Source organism: Salmo trutta, chromosome 2, assembly GCF_901001165.1.
Source record: "Salmo trutta chromosome 2, fSalTru1.1, whole genome shotgun sequence".
NCBI classification, from domain to species: domain Eukaryota; kingdom Metazoa; phylum Chordata; class Actinopteri; order Salmoniformes; family Salmonidae; genus Salmo; species Salmo trutta.
In genome coordinates this window covers 15,198,407-15,219,945 of record NC_042958.1, presented here as the reverse complement: position 1 = coordinate 15,219,945, position 21,539 = coordinate 15,198,407, and the positions used below count along the sequence as shown (strand labels likewise).

The 21,539-nt window shown below is 45.2% G+C and overlaps 1 protein-coding gene and 1 pseudogene across 1 annotated transcript; both read right to left on the bottom strand.

Annotated features, from left to right (window-relative positions):
* Window positions 1–2,656, bottom strand: part of LOC115148831 (disco-interacting protein 2 homolog C-like) — an 8,074-nt pseudogene extending 5,418 nt beyond the window's left edge.
* Window positions 2,657–3,081: 425 nt separating this feature from the next.
* On the bottom strand, window positions 3,082–12,453 carry LOC115151809 (disco-interacting protein 2 homolog C-like). Its single transcript, XM_029696062.1, has 4 exons — window positions 12,074–12,453; window positions 3,851–3,923; window positions 3,389–3,493; window positions 3,082–3,203 (listed from the first exon to the last, which is right to left on the bottom strand). Exons 1-4 carry the CDS (start codon window positions 12,150–12,152, stop codon window positions 3,191–3,193), a joined length of 270 nt encoding a protein of 89 aa, XP_029551922.1. The 5' UTR covers window positions 12,153–12,453; the 3' UTR covers window positions 3,082–3,190.
* Between the last annotated feature and the right edge of the window lie 9,086 nt (window positions 12,454–21,539).

Below are 21,539 nucleotides of genomic sequence, written 5' to 3'. Positions count from 1 at the left end.
AGAGGAGAAGAGAGAGAGAGACAGAGAGGGAGAGAGAGAGAGAGACATAGAGAGAGAGAGAGAGAGAGAGAGAGAGAGAGAGAGAGAGACATAGAGAGAGAGAGAGAGAGAATGCAAGTGAAAATGTCTATGCGTAGAGTAACAAATAAATACATTTTTTAAAAACGTAGCTTTTTTCTAAAGAAATGTGTATTGAGTTTGCATTAGAAGTTCTCCTTGTAACAGAAATGCAATGAATGTGCATTACCTCTATATAGGCTGTGTCGCTGTTGCATCTTTGATGTGAGGGAACCAATCTCTAGGAGGTTTGGAGAGATGCTTCGACTCAGTCACGAACCACAGCAGCTTAGGCCACCCTAGACGGATCCGAGTGGCAATCATGAGGGTGCCTTCATACACTTGTCAAGGGACTTGATTACTTTAACCTTTTCTTTGAATATAGTATATATAAACACATGCACACACATACACTTACCTCTGAACTGTGGTATCTCTCCTGTAGCGCTCTTGGGCAAGCCTTTATGGCAGGCATCACTGGTCAACGCCACGGTAACCCCACAGCTCTCCCAATAGGAACCCGATCTGCTGGCTGCCAGCGTCCTATTGGACAAGATAGACACGTTTAAGTCCAAGACAAGAAAATTCTATACATATATTTGATTGAATGTGCTTATTGCTTATACAACAAAAGATACATTAATTCAATGAAGAAGGTGTTCCCCAGGGCTCAGTGCTCTGACCCCTGATTTATGTATTCACTAGATGTACTGTACCTTGCGTGTGAGAGGCACCTCTATGGGTACAGGGACCACCTCAGCCCAGCAGGCAGCCGTAGAAGGCCACCATGAAGGCCACCGGGGTCATTGTTAGGACAACACCCAGCGCCACTAGTGGATCGGAACGAATACAGACAATGAGAAAATATTACAATCCGTCTTGACCTTAATCCTTCTGAAAATAACATAACAAAAAAAGCAATATTTTTACTAGTTATTTCATTCAAGGGATGGATTTTCTACATGTACTCACTCTGTCCCCCGGTCGCAACATGGGCTCCTGCTTGCTGCCCAGGCTTGTGGAGGATGTTATAGGCCAGCTTGATACTCCGAGACCACAGCTTCCCTGTGGACACAACACAAGGCTGAGTAAGTGTGTGTGGTGCGTGTGCGTACGTGTGTGTGTGGGTTTTGTGTGTGTGTGGTGGTTACCGTATGTGAGTACATATAGAGGTTTTGCCAGTGGTATCAAGGCTGGTGAGGACAGGGTGCTTTAGGGCTGATGGTGCCCCAGCGTTGGAGAGCTGCCTCCTAGGAGGGGGGGCCAGTGTAGTCACCACCCCCAGGGCTTCTTCCGCTTACTGCCAACATTTCTGCCCCTTCCGGACGCGGCTCTGCTTAGGATTGGCTGCTGGACTACAAAGAGTGACAAGAGACTTTTATTGCGAAAACATGCAAATAAGACCATTAACATACTACAGATTACTGTACAAACTTCCACTAAACATAGAGACAGAGAAATAGCTAGACAGCTAGATTTAAAGCTTAGTCGATTTATTTATAGATTATTGGTTGATAGCTCCTACCTTCTAGAAGTTCTTCAAAGTCATCAACAAAGAACTCTCTGAGCGGAGGTCTACGAGGCATTTTCAGAGTGTTCACTAACTGCTGGATCTTAGCAGACACACGACTGCTGACCGGGACACCGTCTCCAGTCTCCATGCGCTCAGCGTTGCCGTATCTCTGAGTGTTTCGGGCGATGGTTCCTATGTGGCGCTCTGAGTGGGGGCGGGAGTGGGAGGAGTCAGACGAATAGCCAGTCACATCAGGAGGAGCAGAGTGATTCTCTACACACACAGAGAGAGAGAGATGGAGAGAGAGAGACAGAAAGAGACAGAGAGACAAAAAGAGAAAGCGAGAGAGGCAGAAAAAGAGGAGAGAGAGAGAGAAAGAGAGACAGAAAGAGATGGAGAGAGGATAGAAAGACAGAGACAAAGAGAGAGAGACAGAAAGAGAGACAGACAGAGAGAGACAGAAAGAGAAAGACAGAAAGCGATGGAGAGAAGAGAGAGACACAGAGACAAAGAGAGAGAGACAGAAAGAGGAGAGACAGAACGAGAGAGGGAGAGTTTAAAGCAGTGGTGGGGCACATGTATAAAAAGGTATGTGTGTGTGTGTGTACTGACCATCAGACTCCAGCGGTGGAGGCCACAGCATATCAGAGCCGAACTCACAGGATCTTCTGAGAGAGCCTCCGTTCTCCGCCATGCCCAGAGCTGCCTTACGCTTCAGAGACAGGTGCCCTATACCTGTAGACACACACATAAAGATTAGACATAAACACACGTCCTGTACACACACATACACAAGTTGTACTCACCGTGGTGTGTTTGTGAGTGGTGAGCTGACACGTGGTGTGACTGGGTTCAGGTGTGTGTGTGTGAGGTGGGCGTTGGACAGGTGTGGGTGAGAGAGGTGTGTGTGTGCGAGCGAGTAGGCAGTCTTCCTGCGTTGCCACTTCCTCCGCTATGAGTGGACGAGGACGACGAGGAGGTGGAGCCCTAGGTGGGATGGACCCTAAGTGGGCGCAGGGCGAGTCATCCAGTGTTCCATTCCCGGCATGTCATTGCCTGGCCCCCGCCTCTTCCTCTGAGCCGACGAAGAGTACTGCAGCACAGTGGGGACGGGCCTAGTGAGGGTCAGTAACCTTCATACAACTTCCATACAATATCACTAAACCCATAGCTAACTAAACACAACCTAACCCCAACCCTATGACACAGTGGAGACGGCCCTAGTGACGGTCAGTAAAACCTTCATCCAACTTACTACAGCATAACACAAACATATCATAACCAGTGCTTGACTTGGACTAAAATAGGAGCCGGTACTCATTTAGATGCATATATTTAGGTGCAGGAACTCTGCAATACTTGTGAGCTAATATATTCTATAAGGGCTGCAGGAACTCAAGCAGTAGAAAATGTGAGGTGCATTACTCAGTTCAGGGGAGCTCCTGCCCAAGTCAAGCACTGAACAGAACCTGATGAACATAACTGTATGATTGTGTGTGTCTCAACCTGGGGGTGTGTACGCATCCATGGATGTCTGTACCACCAGTGATCGTCGTTTGGAGGGCATAGGCACTGCCACGTTGCTCTCCCACATGTCTGGCTAACACTGCCTGCACCGCCTCACTGTGGACGTCTAGGGGGGCGATTATGGGTTGGAGAGAGACGGGCAGGAATTATGTTAATCAATTTAATAAAAAACTAGATCTATATTATATGTTTATAGTGAAAGGACTGACTAAGGCGTGTCTATCGACCAACAGTTTGAATAACTCTGGTCTAAAGTCAGGTTAATCTGGAATAAAGGAAAGGTGTGTTTACCTGAACGGTTTAGCGTTCATCACGTGTTCCAGAAGAGCGCCGTCTGTGGGAAGCGGAGCGGCAGATGGGGGGCAAAGGGGGGGCGGTGAGACATACCCTCCATACCTGCACCACCAACACACACACACACACACCACACACACACCACACACAGGGAAAGTCAGACCAGAAAAAGACATGAGCAATGTCAAAAGATACAGTCAAAGTCACAGACGGAGAGAGATACAAAAATCCCCCCAAATTCTCAGTGTGGAAGGAGCTTTCAGCATATTCAATATGCTGCTACATTCAGCCGCATATGGAGTAATACAAAGTCTTGTGACCGAGAGAGAGAGAGAGGGAGAGAGCGGAGAGAGAGAGAGAGAGAGGGGGGTTAGACGAGGAGTATCAAACCCAGTGGGACTAGAATAGATGTGCTGCATACAGGTGTTCTACTAGAGGACAGACTGTGTATTTATGTACCTCCAGGATGAGGAAAGTAGGGCCCTGATCAGCTTAGACCGCTTCTTCTCATAACCCTTCTGTGTGATGTCACCTGGCCGAGAGAGAGAGGGGATAGAGAGAGGGAGAGAGAGAGGTGGGGATAGAGAGAGGGAACGAGAGAGAGGTTGTTTTGAGTGTAAGCGGATCAGTTAACCCAGTTTTTTGACAAGGCCTCAGAACCCACCCCCTTAGTGTGTGTGAGAACATTTTATTTTTTTAGAGTGAATGACAGACAGAGAAAGCGAGAGCAGTGTTTTCACAATCTGACATGGAGAATGGACAGAACATCTGGGTCCAATCTGCTCATCTGTTCCTTGCTATGATATTCAGGGCATGTGTGTGTGTGTGTGTGTGTGTCTGTGAGGCTTTTCTGCAGATCAGATACAGCATTCCTGTTTCTGCACGCACGCACACACGCACACACACACTGTCCACAGGGAGACACCATCTTCCAATCTTATCGCAGCGGAGCAGGGAGGGAGTTGCCTAGCAACCGTTTTCTCCTGGAAAGGCCTGGTGGCCATCTTGGATTTACAGATGTGAAAACTGGGCTAATGATCCCTGCATGAGTGTGTGTGTGTGTGTGTGTGTGTGTGTGTGTGTGTGTGTGTGTGTGTGTGTGTGTGTGTGTGTGTGTGTGTGTGTGTGTGAGTGTGTGAGAGAGAATTACCACAACCCATGCCCGTTCTCTCTCTCTCTCATATTCTCTCGTACTTCAAATGATATTTTTCTCTCAGTCTCTCACAGTTTCATACTATTCATGGTTTGCACATTTCGTCATAATATAGTTTGAACATTCGTTTGGACGTTTTGGACTCTCAAAGTGTATTACTGTGGCTTTGGACATTTCAAAAGGAGGCAAATAATTTGTAGGAAAACCTTGTGTCATGATTTTGATGTCGCCAGACTGACTTTAGATGGAAGATAACGTTAGCTCGCTAGTTAAGAATTTTAGCTAGCTAACATTAGCATTGCTAGCTATTTTTGACAAACTTTGCTAGCTAATGACAACATTGCCATCTGTTTAAAGTAAATTTGATGACATGATAATGATGGAAAGTGTTTCCTACAGAATATCTGCCTACTTTAGCAATGTCATCGTATTTCCAAGACACTATAGTGTAATTTAGAAGAAGCAGGCCGTTAGCCTCCGTCCCAGAATGATTGGGCTTATCATTACTTTTTGACACCGGCATCGCGCCGGCAGAGGGAGGCTTGAGAACATTCAAAACAATGCCATGACACGGACCGAGTGACGGAGGTGCAACCTATGAATACAGCTGAGAGGGAAGCTATTAGTTCCATGTCACAACCACTCTAAAGCAATGTCTCATTTTTCCTATTTAGAAAATGTGTAATAAACTGAAAATTCCAGTTTCCTTCAAGTGGCTGAAAATTTGCTAACCAACATAGACCTTTGGAAAGTGTGTGCTTTTGTGTGTCTCACATTGATCTTCAGAATCACATCTACACCCAGCTGTGATCGGTTACAGTCTAAGCAGCATTCCTTCCCTATTGGTCATTGTGAACAAATTAAAATCACACAGATAGACAGTGGGAGAGAGATGTCATTCCAATCACTCTGTGTACCTCTCCCTCTCTTTCACTCTCTGGTTTCTCCTTTTATCTTTGTATCCATTACAATCTCCTTTCATGTGATCTCTCTCTCACACACACACACACACAACACACACACACACACACACACACACACCACACACACACAACACACACACACACCCCACAACATCACACACACACACACCACACACACACACACACACACACACATCTGGGGACATTGGGCTTTCAGGCTGAAAACTCATGTCCCAAGAGTCCTCTGTGTCTATACACAAACGTGTCCAGAGCTGGGCCAGAGGGCTCACACACACAGAATGGTCACTTGATGGGCCAGAGGGCTCACACACATGGAATGGTCACTTGATGGGCCAGAGGGCTCACACACATGGAATGGTCACTTGATGGGCCAGAGGGCTCACACACACAGAATGGTCACTTGATGGGCCAGAGGGCTCACACCACAGAATGGTCACTTGATGGGCCAGAGGGCTCACACACAGAATGGTCACTTGATGGGCCAGAGGGCTCACACACAGAATGGTCACTTGATGGGCCAGAGGCTCACACACAGAATGGTCACTTGATGGGCCAGAGGGCTCACACACAGAATGGTCACTTGATGGCCAGAGGGCTCACACACAGAATGGTCACTTCGATGGGCCAGAGGGCTCACACACAGAATGGTCCACTCGATGGGCCAGAGGGCTCACACACAGAATGGTCACTCGATGGGCCAGAGGGCTCACACACAGAATGGTCACGTGATGGGCCAGAGGGCTCACACACAGAATGGTCACTTGATGGGCCAGAGGGCTCACACACAGAATGGTCACTTGATGGGCCAGAGGGCTCACACACAGAATGGTCACTTGATGGGCCAGAGGGCTCACACACAGAATGGTCACTTGAGGGCCAGAGGGCTCACACACAGAATGGTCACTTGATGGGCCAGAGGGCTCACACACAGAATGGTCACTTGATGGGCCAGAGGGCTCACACACAGAATGGTCACTTGATGGGCCAGAGGGCTCACACACAGAATGGTCACTTGATGGGCCAGAGGGCTCACACACAGAATGGTCCCACCTTGATGGGCCAGAGGGCTCACACACAGAATGGTCACTTGATGGGCCAGAGAAATAAAGAGAGGAAGGTGGGAGAATAATATGCTGTGTAGCACAATACTTTTTGGCTCCTTCTCCGTTGCCGACGTGACTAAGACATTTAAGTGTGTTAATCCTCGCAAGGCTGCCGGCCCAGACGGCATCCCTAGCCGCATCCTCAGAGCATGCGCAGACCAGCTGGCTGGAGTGTTTACGGACATATTCAATCTCTCCCTATCTCAGTCTGCTGTCCCCACTTGTTTCAAGATGGCCACCATTGTTCCTGTACCCAAGAAAGCAAAGGTAACTGAACTAAATGACTATCGCCCCGTAGCACTCACCTCTGTCATCATGAAGTGCTTTGAGAGGCTAGTTAAGGATCATATAAACTCTACCCTACCCTACCTGACACCCTAGACCCACTTCAATTTGCTTACCGCCCCAATAGATGCACAGATGATGCAATCGCCATCGCACTGCACACTGCCCTATCCCATCTGGACAAGAGGAATACCTATGTAAGAATGCTGTTCATTGACCATAGCTCAGCATGCAACACCATAGTACCCTCCAAGCTCATCATTAACCTCTCATGGGTAGGGGGCAGTATTTTCACATCCGGATAAAAAACGTACCCGATTTAATCTGGTTATTACTCCTGCCCAGAAACTAGAATATGCATATAATTGTTTGATTTGGATAGAAAACACCCTATAGTTTCTAAAACTGTTTGAATGGTGTCTGTGAGTATAACAGAACTCATATGGCAGGCCAAAACCTGAGAAGATTCTATACAGGAAGTGCCCTCTCTGACCATTTCTTGGCCTTCTATAACCTCTTTATCGAAAACAGAGGATCTCTGCTGTAACGTGACATTTTCTAAGGCTCCCATAGGCTCTCAGAAGGCGCCCAGAACGGGGAATGATGACTCTGCAGTCCCTGGCTGAAAAACAGTAGCTCATTTGGAAAGTGGTCGATCTGAGAACAATGACACGGGAGCGCGCGTGCACATGTAGACACCGTTTTCTTCTTTCAGTCTTTGAACGAAAACAACGTCTCCCGGTCAGAATATTATGGCTATTTTACTAGAAAAAATCGCATAAAATTGATTTTTAAACAGCGTTTGACATGCTTCGAAGTACGGGTAATGGAATATTTTTACATTTTTTGTCACGACATGCGTCCGCGCGTCACCGTTCGGATAGGGACCTGAACGCACGGACAAAACAGAGGATATTTTAACATAACTATGGATTATTTTGAACCAAAACAACATTTGCGGTTGAAGTAGAAGTCCTGGGAGTGCATTCTGACGAAGAACAGCAAAGGTAATCCAATTTTTCTTATAGTAATTCTGAGTTTAGTGAACGCCAAACTTGGTGGGTGTTAAATTAGCTAGCCCGTGATGGCGAGCTATCTACTCAGAATATTGCAAACTGTGCTTTTGCCGAAAGCTATTTTAAATCTGACACCGCGATTGCATAAAGGAGTTCTGTATCTATAATTCTTTAAATAATTGTTATGTTTTTGTGAACGTTTATCGTGAGTAATTTAGTAAAGTTTTCGGTATGTTTGCTAGTTCTGAACGTCACATGCTAATGTAAAAAGCTGTTTTTTGATATAAATATGAACTTGATTGAACAAAACATGCATGTATTGTATAACATAATGTCCTAGGGAGTGTCATCTGATGAAGACTCATCAAAGGTTAGTGCTGCATTTAGCTGTGGTTTTGGTTTTGTGACATTATATGCTAGCTTTGAAAATGCGCGTGTGATTATTTCTGGCTGGGTACTCTCCTGACATAATCTAATGTTTTGCTTCGTGTAAAGCCTTTTTGAAATCGGACAATGTGGTTAGATTAACGAGAGTCTTGTCTTTAAAATGGTGTAAAATAGTAATATGTTTGAGAAATTGAAAGTAATAGCATTTTTAAGGTTTTTGAATATAGCGCCACTCGATTCCACTGGCTGTTGACTAGGTGGGACGAAATCGTCCCACATACCCGAGAGAGGTTAAGCTCGGGGCCCTGGGTCTGAACCCCGCCCTGTGCAACTGGGCCATGGACTTCCTGACGGGCTGCCTCAGGTGGTGAAGGTGGGAAACAACACCTCCACGTCGCTGATCCTTAACACAGGGGCCCCGCAAGGATGCGTGCTCAGCCCCCTTCTGTACCTCCTGTTCACCCATGACTGCGTGTCTACGCACGCCTCCAACTCAATCATCATGTTTGCACAGCAGTAGTAGGCCTGATTACCAACAATGACAAGACAGCATACAGGGAGGAGGTGAGGACCCTGGGAGAGTGGTGCCATGAAAATAACCTCACACTCAAAGTCAACTAAACAAAGGAGCTGATCGTGGACTTCAGGAAACAGCGTAGGGAGCACGTCCCTATCCACATCGATGGGACCACAGTGGAGAAGGTGAAATGTTCCACGGCATACACATCACTGACGATCTGAAATGATCCAGATAGCGTGGTGAAGAAGGCACAACTGCACCTCTTCAACCTCATGAGGCTGAATTTTTTGGGGCTTGGCCCCTAAAACCCTCACAAACTTTTACAGATGCACAATTGAGAGCATCCTGTCGGGCTGTATCACCGCCTGGTACGGCAACTGCACCGCCTGCAACTGCAGGGCTCTCCAGAGGGTGGTGCGGTCTGCCCAACGCACCACAGGGGGCAAACTACCTGCCCTCCAGGACACCTACAACACCCAATGTCACAGGAAGGCCAAAAAGATCAAGGACATCAACCACCCAAGCCTTGGCCTGTTCACCCCGCTATCATCCAGAAAGCGAGGTCAGTACAAGTGCATCAAAGCTGGGACCGAGACTGCAAGGCCATCAGACTGTTAAATAGCCATCACCAGCCGGCTTCCACCCAGTTGTGCAAACCCTGCTGCTCTATATACATAGACTTGGAATCACTGGCCACTTTAATAATGGAACAGTAGTCATTTTTAATAATGTTTAAACATTGTTTACATACTGCTTTACTCATCTATGTACACTACCGGTCAAAAGTTTTACAACACCTACTCATTCCAAGGTTTTTCTTTATGTTTACTACTTTATACATTGTAGAATAATAGTGAAGACATCAAAACTATGAAATAACACATATGTAATCATGTAGTAACCAAAAAGGTGTTAAATCAAAATATATTTTATATTTGAGATTCTTCAAAGTAGCCACCCTTTGCCTTGATGACAGCTTTGCACACTCTTGGCATTCTCTCAACCAGCTTCAGTAGAATATAATACAGTATATACACTACCGGTCAAACTTTTGTTATTTACTTACTTACTGTATTATATTGTACTGTATTTTAGTGAACGCCACACCGACATTGCTCGATCTAATATTTATATATTTCTTAATTCCATTATTTTACTTTAGATGTGTGTATTGTTGTGAATTGTTAGATTCTACTGCACTGTTGGAGCGAGGAAAAACAAGCACTTCGCTACACCCGCAATATCATCTGCATGCGACAACAAAATGTACCGTAATTTCCGGACTTTTAAGCGCACCTGAATATAAGCCGCACCCACTGAATTTAAAAATATATATTATTTTGAACATAAATAAGCCGCACATGTCTATAAGCCACAGGTGCCTACCAGTACATTGAAACAAATTAACTTTACACAGGCTTTAACGAAACACGGCTTGTAACAAAAAAAAATAATAGCAATAAGCTTTAGTTGTCTTTTTGCAATGAGTCAATTCCTCACGCTGCTGTTTCCAACGTCTTATCATCGACTCATTAAGACCAAGCTCCCATGCAGCAGCTCTATTTCCTTTTCCAACAGCCAGATCAATCGCCTTCAACTTGAAAGCTGCATCATATGCATTTCTCTGTGTCTTTGCCATGACGAGGGTGACAAAATGACTACCGTAATCAGAATGATTGGAAGTTTGAGAGCGCTCGATTTAATCTAAACAGTAAACAAAAAGTTGTTTGACCTTAACCCATTCGGCAATTTCATTGGTCTAATGAAAGCTTCATGCCGCCAAAAACTGAGCACGTCACAGAATGTGTTTTTTTGGGGAATTTTTTTTGAAAGCGGGTAAAATCCATATATTAGCAGCGTCATTGTTTAATCCGCGAGGTTCAAAGCCTGGGAAAAAGTTGCGGCGTATAGTCCGGAATTTACGGTAATTTGATTTGACAAGAGGGCAGCTTGGAGGAGCTGGATAAAAACAACCCCTATAGAAAAAGGCACTGTGCGCTCACTTTTGGCTGCTCCCGCAAGAAATCTTTTAAATAAGCTTTTAGTGATACACCGACATCAACAACGCTTTTACAGAGTGGCACCTGATAAAGACCATGATCTATCTGTCCTAATACATACCTGTCTGCCATCATCCATCCATGTCCACATACAGGACCTGTCTATCTCAGTGTTTCCTCTATAGTCATTTAGCAGCGGTGGCCCACGAAACAGGCTTTTAAATGGTAAGTAGTTGGCTCAACGACTGGAAGTTAATGGGAACAGCTAACATGTCATTGCATTGCTACACTGCTAGCAATGCCCCCACCCTTGCTGAAAAAACCCTAGGGGAAACACTGTCCACCAGTATCTGCCATGTCCTGGTTCTGCTCTGATTGAACAGCATATGGAGGGACAGCTGGGTTGGGAACCAACACTCTAGGCAATCACAAGATACTGTAAATCTGTCTGCAATAGAAACGTTGACAACAACACATCAAGGTTATAGGCGTTCAACAGGGTGTCCCCTAACACGCTAGTCCATGTAAACCACATACACACAGGCCGCTAGACGCTTCACACAACATACACCAGGAGCGTTGACAGAAATCTATAGAGTAGGACAATGTATTTTAATTAAATATGTCAACATATATAATGCAGACACAAATGCGCAATTTATCTGACAATATAACATGCGGCAAATAATATCCGCACTCAATTGGTGGGAGACGCTTTGATTGTGATTTATCAGATTCGGTTGTCGGCTATTTTATTTTAGATTCAATTGTCAGCATAAAAATTAACCGAAATCATCATCAGCTGCTGAGCGTGCAGGCCAAAACACCGAGCCTGAGCGCGCACACACACCACCGAACCGTCTCCTGTCACGCAGTGTTGCATCGGCATCGCTATTATTAAATCCATTCGTTTGAGCGTGACACACACACGTCGGCCTACACACACCACACGCACACAGGTCCGTGGACGCACGGACAGAACGTACTTCTCAAGGTCAAATAGCCAGTTTTCAGACCAGAACCGAGCACAGGGCCATATGTCTGTGTATGTGTCACGACCAGAGAGACAAAGAAAGGCGGGTGGATCCCGCAGTGGGCTCCCACTCTTCCCTCACCCGGTCCCGGCTAGAGGCAGACTGAGGGCGGCTCTGACAAACATCTGGAGGGGCGGAGCAGGGGGAGAGGGAGGGGGGTCTGGGGGTGGAACGAGCCATTACTGTAGAGATTCCTCTACGTTAACCGGAAAAACGGGGCGCCCAGGGTTTGTTTCTTACCCTCTGACAGCTCGAGCTCCAGCTCCGCCAGCCGGGCGCGAACCTCCAGTGGTAACGGCGACGCCTCGCGCTCTGCCATTAGGTTATCCGGTAGAAAATACCTCGGTTCTCTCTGTTGCTTCTCCTCTCCTCTTCCCCCACTCCTCCGCCAAGAGAGGAGAGGAGAGCGCTATTCTGCGGCCCCTCCTCGGCGGCGAGCGGTGGCGTCGACGCGAACAAAGAGAATAAATCTGTTTGTCTGTTCACCGGGGCCCTGACATGGTCTCGTGAGGAGTCTACCTCCTCTCCGTTATTATAGTATTTGTGATGAGGGACCACTGAGGGTCCGTTGGTCGGTGGGTCTCGAGGCTGCTTGCCTGGCGATGCGGTGCTGATGATGAGACTCGCGCTGTTTTACAGCGCCTACTGATGTCACGTGACGCAGATAGGAGAGGCGCAGTACCGGGAATGGCCGAGAGGGGTCGCAGCGTGGGAGGCGGGGGAATTATTACCCAGCCACCACACCCTCTCCACAGACAAACACACGCACGCATATTGGAAATTATAGCATATATCTAATATCATTGAATTATAGCAACAATACCGTGCTGGTGGATCTTTGGTCTTCATATGAATCCCCAGGACTAGCCAAGGAGCACACTAGCCGGGTTGTCTGCCCACCACTCAGCTCAAGTCGTCAAGTCTCAGACAAGGTTACTCGTCATCATCTGATTTTGTAAGATATTGTATTGTACACAGATGGCTTTTGTGACTATGTAGTGATGTTGCCACCTGCTGGTCACACGGTGAACCACAACCAATGCATACTAAGAATCAGCCCATAGACACAGCAGCAGGCTCCATATAGTATCACGGCATGTCATAACACAAACAGCAGCATGTGTCGATTTTGTCACATGATTGAAAAGGTCCGAAGTAGGCTAAACAACAAGCTGTAATAGCGGCGATCAGAGATCAGCACCACAGAAGCAGACAGCGACAGAACTCTGAAGTTCAGCACAGCACCACATGACCGTGGAAAGCGACCGTCTCAGGTGTACCCACTCGCCACTTAGCCAATCTGACCACAGCCTCCTACTAAAGGGAAGGCTCCCTTACATTAATTAAGCGAACATAGAGTTTTCCATTGTTTATTATTAAAGGCACTTGTTTAATAATAGTCAAATTATTTACATCTGTACAGAAAAAAGAAAATATTAACTTTCGTGCCGTATTCTGTATCGATTACCCGCATTTGCACACTTAATCTCTCTCAAAACATAGGAAATGCGAACTGAACGGCTTTATCTACATCCCCCACCCTCTCCCTCACTCCAGCTACCCCTGATTCCAATCAAATTCAAGTTGTTAACGCTAACAGTGTGTATGTACACATATCAAATCCACCTCAGATGTTTCTCTTCTAAACAGACACTCAACCCCAACTCAAAACACAAACCAATCAACACACAAGACATGCCATCTAAATAAAACAGTACACAAATACGTCTAAAACTCATGCAGAAACAAATGTTGATGTGAAATCGGTGCTTTTTAGCTTCTTGGGACTCAGTGTCTGGCTGTTTGTACTTAGTAACTGTTCCAGTCTGTTCCAGTGTAGTTACTGTAACTGTTCCAGTCTGTTCCAGTGTAGTTACTGTACTGTGTCCAGTGTAGTTACTGTAACTGTTCCAGGTCTGTTCAGTGTAGTTACCGTAACTGTTCCAGTGTAGTTACCATAACTGTTCCAGTCTGTTCCAGTGTAGTTACTGTAACTGTTCAGGTCTGTTCCAGTGTAGTTACTGTAACTGTTCCAGTCTGTTCCAGTGTAGTTACTGTAACTGTTCCAGTGCAGTTACTGTAACTGTTCCAGTCTGTTCCAGTGTAGTTATTGTAACTGTTCCAGTCTGTTCCAGTGTAGTTACTGTAACTGTTCCAGTCTGTTCCAGTGTAGTTACTGTAACTGGTCCAGTCTGTTCCAGTGTAGTTACTGTAACTGTTCAGGTCTGTTCCAGTGTAGTTACTGTAACTGTTCCAGTCTGTTCCAGTGTTGTTACTGTAACTGTTCCAGTCTGTTCCAGTTTAGTTATTGTAACTGTTCCAGTCTGTTCCAGTTTAGTTATTGTAACTGTTCCAGTCTGTTCCAGTTTAGTTATTGTAACTGTTCCAGTCTGTTCCAGTTTAGTTATTGTAACTGTTCCAGTCTGTTCCAGTTTAGTTATTGTAACTGTTCCAGTGTAGTTACTGTAACTGTTCCAGTATAGTTATTGTAACTGTTCCCGTCTGTTCCAGTTTAGTTATTGTAACTGTTCCAGTCTGTTCCAGTTTAGTTATTGTAACTGTTCCAGTGTAGTTACTGTAACTGTTCCAGTATAGTTATTGTAACTGTTCCAGTCTGTTCCAGTTGAGTTATTGTAACTGTTCCGCTGAAGTTATTTAGACTTAGGAATTAATACAGAAGTATGTCTGATGCTCTAAATACTAATCAATATTCATAAAAATAAATGAATCAATATTAAAATGTAAAGAATTCAGAGAGTTCCGTCAGTCAGACAGACAGACAGACAGACAGAGACACAAGACGGACAGACAGACAGCAGAGAGAAACAAGAGTTCTACAACTTGGCTTCTAAAAGTAACTAAACTTTATAAATAAAATAAATCAAAACCTCAACATTAAATGGCTATAGATTTTTTTTCTTTGGCTTGAAAAACGTCTTCCTCTTCTCTCCTCCTCCCCTCTTGCCCTCCCCAACCAAAAGTAACCATCTCACTCTGGTCACCGTGGTAACTGAGCCTGGTCAGACTCCTGTGCAGGATAGGCTGGGGCAAGCTCCACCCCGGATGGGGTGTGGTCAATGGGGTTTGCGCAAAGCGTTTGATTGGCTCGTATCCTTTGGCAGATCTCAGCGTAGCTTGGCTTCTTGGACTCCTAACCAATCACAACACAGGACAGGTCAGTACCCAGCATACACTACTTTCACTAATAACCAGTTTGTCTCTGTAGTCTGTGAAGTGTCTCACCACTGCTGGTCCGTTTTCCTTCGTGGTCTGGAGAGGTTCTTTCATGGTCGGAGGAGCTGCTGTGGTCCTCTTGGGAGATGGCATGGTTTCCTTTAGCTTCCTGTGGTACAGCAACAACCACCATCAACCACAACCCTCAACCATAACACAACACAACCATAACACAGACATGAGTCTGCATGTATTCTTCTTCCTTGAAGTAATCATACAAGACAAATTGTGAAAGGGACCCATTCCACAGCAATGATGATTCAAAGGATGGAGAATATACTCACTCTGGGGGGAGGGTTTTCTGAGGCAATGCTGTGATAGGCTGGAGGTCTTGTAATGTCACAGTGGTTGGTTGACTGGTACTGCTGTCTGTAACTGCACTCTGTAACAAGAAAAACAACCTTACAAGAAAGTAGACGGCATGTGTGAGTGTGTATGTGTGTGTGACTCTTGGTTACCTTGTGGTTGCAGGTTGCTTTGTGATGGCTGGTTGCTATGGTAAGCGTTTCTCTGGAGGCCGTTGCCGGGGGCAGCGGGGGGAAGCTAGTCGGGCCAAGCTCCAGACTGGGAGACAAGGAGCGGGGGGGCGACTTGGGGGGCTCTCTCTAAACATACATACGTTTATATATACATATTGTTATACACAGACATACATATCCACAGACACACAAAAACAACACTCACAAGTAAGAGCTTTTCCTTGACATTTTCCCAAAGCCATCCACATGTTAAGTACTTACAGTGTACTTCTCATCTCTTCTCCTCCTCTGACCAATGGGGCCTCTCCTTCAGAGGGAGAGAATCAATAGACAGGTTTCTCATTGACCCAGCTTTATTCAACAAAAGCAATGTCTACAACAAAAAAATAACTGCGGCATGTGTAATGGCAAGAACAGATATTGGATAACTTTTCTAAAGATCGTTGAAATTTGTATCCGTTCGACAGAGGTGGATTTTTCTTTTCGTTCGACAGAGGTGGATTTTTCTTTTGTCAAGCTTTACTAAGACAATCAACATTTTTTAAAGTATTTAAAAAATAAATATTGATTGCTGAATAATTTTGAAAGTATGCAGGGCCCGTGATGTCATCGCGTAACCAGGGCCGGTCCTTGCTGTTCTGCCACCCTAGACGAGACCAAAAACCAATGTCCGGACCGGACCAAAAACATGCTTACTGAGGTGTAGCCTACAGTGTTGCCTGAAATATAATTTTATGAATGCCCATCTACAGTGCATTCGGAAAGTATTCAGACCCCTTCACTTTTTCCACATTTTGTTACGTTACTGCCTTATTCTAAAATGGATTACATTTTTTTTTAAATCTCATCAATCTACAAACAATACCTCATAATGACAAAGCGAGAACAGTTTTGAAATTTTTGCAAATATATTAAAAATAAAAAGCCAAAATACCTTATTTACATAAGTATTCAGACCCTTTGCTATGAGACTCAAAATTGAGCTCAGGTGCATCCTGTTTCCATTGATCATCCTTGAGATGTTTCTACAACTTGATTGGAGTCCACCTGTGATAAATTCAATTGATTGGACATGCTTTGGAAAGGCACACACCTGTCTATATAAGATCCCACAGTTGACAGATAATGTGAAAACTAAGCCATGAGGTCGAAGGAATTGTCCGTAGAGCTCAGAGACAGGATTGTGTCAACGCACAGATCTGGGGAAGGGTACCAAAAAATGTCTGCAGCATTGAAGGTCCCCAAGGACACAGTGGCCTCCATCATTCTGAAATGGAATAAGTTGACCGCCCGGCCAAAATGAGCAATCGGGGGAGAAGGGCCTTGGTCGAGGAGGAAACCAAGAACCCGATGGTCACTCTGACAGAGCTCCAGAATTCCTCTGTGGAGATGGGAGAACCTTCCAGAAGGACAACCATCTCTGCAGCACTCTACCAATCAGGCCTTTATGGCAGAGTGGCCAGACGGAAGCCACTCCTCAGTAAAAGGCACATGACAGCCCACTTGGAGTTTGAAAAAAGGCACCTAAAGATTCTCTGGTCTGATGAACCAAGATTTAACTCTTTGGCCTGAATGCCAAGCCTCACATCTGGAGGAAACCTGGCACCATCCATACGGTGAAGCATGGTGGTGGCAACATCATGCTGTAGGGATGTTTTTCAGTGGCAGGGACTGGGAAACTAGTCAGGATCGAGGGAAAGATGAATGGAGCAAAGAACAGAGAGATCCTTGATGAAAACTTGCTCCAGACTGGGCCGAAGTTTCACCTTCCAATAGGACAACAACCCTAAGCACACAGCCAACACATCGAAGGAGTGGCTTTGGGACAAGTCTCTGAATGTCCTTGAGAGTTCCAGACAGAGCCCAGACTTGAACTCGATCAAACATCTCTGGAGAGACCTGAAAATAGCTGTGCAGCGACGCTCCCCATCCAACCTGACAGAGCTTGAGAGGATCTACAGAGAATAATGGGAGAAACTTCTCAAATACAGGCGTGCCAAGCTTGCAGCGTCATACCCAAGAAGACTCAAGTATGTAAATCACTGCCAAAGGTGCTTCAACAAAGTACTGAGGGTCTGAATACTTATGTAAACCAGTTTATGGGGTATTTTGTGTAGATTGATGAGGAAAAATAACAATTCAAATCATTTTAGAATAAGGCTGTAACTTAACAACACTTGGAAAAGGTCAAGGGGTCTGAATACTTTTCGAATGCACTGTATGTGGTAAGACTACCGTTTATAAAACACCAAAAAAAGACATCCAAAAGACTTCGGCTCGTGCTTACTGGGGTGTATCCTACCATGTGGCCAGCAACGGAATTGTATGAATGTCATTCCATGTGGTAGGCCGTAGCATTGGCTTTATTAATCCTGATTCCTGTGACTAATTAATTAAGCTATTTAAGCTCTGAATATCAGCTACTCAACTTTATCAGGAGTTATTGTGAGCCTATTTTACAATGTGTTTACAAAGCTGGAAATGCAGAACTATTTTCTTTTTTGCTATGATCAGCTTGTCAAAAAAATGGACAGATAAAAACTTGAAACCACTGATCATGACAATAGGGTGAAACTCCTAGACAACAGGATATGTTTTTAGGATATGTTGTTTGTTAACGTCAGTGCATTTTTATTTGAATGGGCGCCATTTAGGTTAGGCTATTTGATGGGAGAAACCTACATGATGTAAAAAGTGTCTGTCTCATTACATTGTCATACATTTCATCTCCAGCCTGTAGGCTACAGAACAGGCCACATACTCTTTTCACCATATCCTATATCTGTTACATGATTTATGGAACGTTGCGTTGGTGTCGCTCCACAGCGATGCGTCTCTCCAACAGTACCATGGAGAGGCGCCCTATGAATGGACAAGCTAAATATTTTGCGCCCCTGCCTTTTACAAAGTGGGCACTGCTTATCACAGGGTGGCATTTGCACTCAGCTAAAAAGCCCTTATGCCACTGGTTGTGAGAAACTGTCATTGTTTTTGGGCAGAATTATGTGGAGTTTCATGTGTTGTTGTTGGAGGTGCGTCTTGGTCAGTTTAGCTCAGAAAATACCGCCCTCGTCAATCTGATGCCATAGGTGGCCGCCTAATTCTGTCTAATGAGCTGGTCGGACGTGCTCGTAACTATAAAGCACCTCTCCACATTTCATTCTAATGCCTACTGCAAAATCTATTTTTGTCCTGACTTTCTGAATGCCTGAATTGCTTTGCCTTGCTGTTCTGGTTGTCTGGCAAGTTTCATCATCCAATTATTTCAGATCTACAGGAGTGCAAGTTTCACCATGGCACCATGGACCTTGGCGATATGTTGGCAAATAAGAATTATTAGAATATTGCAAATATTAGTAAATTATTGCATTCTATCCATGCTGGCTTTGCAGGCTACCTGAGACATGAAACAGATTGGTGGGAGGGCATAGGCTACAGGCTGTCGCCAAGTTATTAGGCCTTATGCGCAATTTGCCTAAATACTGTACGTCATGGAAAAACTTCAACCAATTAATTTCTATTCGACAATGTAGGTTTTTGCGATAATGAGTTATTTTGTGAAATGATTACATCCAGCTGATTTTATTGACGATATAGTTCAATGGAAACGCACTGTAGCATAGCATGCAATTTTAGCATCTATGCAAACTTTTTAAATGTAAACTTTTTTTTTTTTAAATTACTGGGCAAGTTAATGAAAACATAGCTATTATCTTCCTTCAGTTCACGTGGTACCACAAAAACATTTTATCTTTTGTTTAGTCTCTACTGAACATGAGTTATCAGGAAGAGTCCCGTCTCTAAGGGCTGGAGGTTAGAGGTCATTACCTTCCTATGCCAGTGCTTGGGGAGGACCCTGACTCCCTTCTCCCTCCACGTCGACCCCCCTCTCCCTCCCTACGCCTGTTGCCTGGTAACCGTGGACGGCCCTGCCTGGGGGGGCCAGGGGGGCGTCCTATTGGTACATGCTCTGGGAAGAAGGGGGGGTCATCCAGAAGGCCCGGCTCCCTGTCGCCAGACCGCCGCCTCTGCTCCCGCTGCCCACGGTGCCCCCTACTGGAGGAGAGAGAGAAACACATGTAACATCGCAACGACCTAACTACAACCATGGTTCCATCATCAAGAAAAACAGAAATGGAGAGAGAGAGAGACAAAGAAATAGAGAGAGAATGATAGCTTGGGAGAAGGAGAGAGACGTCTCTCCAGAATGAGAAAGAAAGAGAGTGAGGAGTGTAGTACCTGTGTCTGTATGAGGGGGATATTTTGAAGTTGGGGCCTCCTGGGAAGCCGTTCATGAAGCCAGATAATGACGCCATCTGCTGTACAGAACACCAATGACACCAGTGTGAGAGAAAATGCTTGTACCTGCATCTGTGTACGTGTGTGTATGTCCATCTCACCAGGTCAGGGTCTGTGTATCCGGCCATGGCAGCCAACCTTTGATTGCTCATTGGGTAAAGCTGTGGGAGGGGCTGCTGGAAAGTTGGAAGGGCGTGGTATGGGTTGTAAGGCTGCTGATTGGTGCAGGGGTGCATTGGGCGGGGCCTGTAGCCATTCTTTGGAGCGTAAGATGTGACTGCCATCACATTGGCCTTGATCCGTGCCTGATCAATTTATTATTCAACAAAGCAATCAATCAATCTTTTATCATGTGACTGGCACCTGCATCATGTATAGAAAAATATTTAGATCAGGTTAGGGTTTGGCAGGGGTAGGCCGTCATTGTAAATAAGAATTTGTTCTTAACTGACTTGCTAAGTTAAATAAAGGTTAAATAAATAAATAAAAAGTCTCAACTCACCTTGATGGGTTTTCCCTGGAACGTCCTCACCTCCTCTCTCAGGTACTGAAATGCCTGGAACGCGCACACACACACACACACACCACACACACACACACACACACACACACACACACACACACACACACACACACACACACACACACACACACACACACACACACACACACACACACGCACACACACGCACACACACACGCACACACACGCACACACACACGCGCGCGTGAATTAAATCTGCAGCTGAATGAAATGTGCATGAATGTCTAGAGAATCAACCCTTCTCCCAGCTGTTGTTAACCTCCGTAACCCCAGTCTCTGTCTCTCCCAGCTGTACCTGTTGAGCGTCAGCCTCAGTTTTAAAGGTGATGAACCAGTTGTCGTTCTGGGCAAACTCACAGCTCTGGATCCTGGGGAGGCTCTCACAGGCAAACAGAGCCTTTACCTCCTGGTGGTTTAACAAAATAAATACTCACAACATCAGCACTGAAACGCACACATAATCCATGTGCCAGCAGGACAAATTTAACATATATTGAACAAAAATATAAAGGCAACATGCAACAATTTCAAAGATTTTACTGCGCTACAGTTCATATGAGGAAATTAGTCAATTGAAATGAAATTCATTAGGCCCTAATCTATGGATTTCACATGACTGGGAATACAGATATGCATCTTTTGGTCACAGATACCTTAAAAAATGGGCCTCACAATGGGCCTCAGGATCTCGTTACAGTATTTTAGTGCATTCAAATTGCCATCTTTAAAATGCAATTCTGTTCATTGTCCGTAGCTTATGCCTACCCATACCATAACCCCACCACTACCATGGGGCACTCTGTTCACAACGTTGACATCAGCAAACCGCTCGCCCACACAACGCCACACACTTGGTCTGAGGTTGTGAGGCCGGTTGAACATACTGCCAAATTATCTAAAACGACATTGGAAGTGGCTTATGGTAGAGAAATTAACATTAAATTCTCTGGGAACAGCTCTGGTGGACATTCCTGCAGTCAACATGCCAATTGCACGCTCCCTCAAAACTTGTTTTATGTGACAAAACTACACATCGTAGAGTGGCCTTTTATTGTCCCAGCACAAGGTGCACCTTTGTAACACTCATGCTGTTTAATCAGATTCTTGATTTGCCACACCTGTCAGGTGGATGGATTATCTTAGCAAAGGA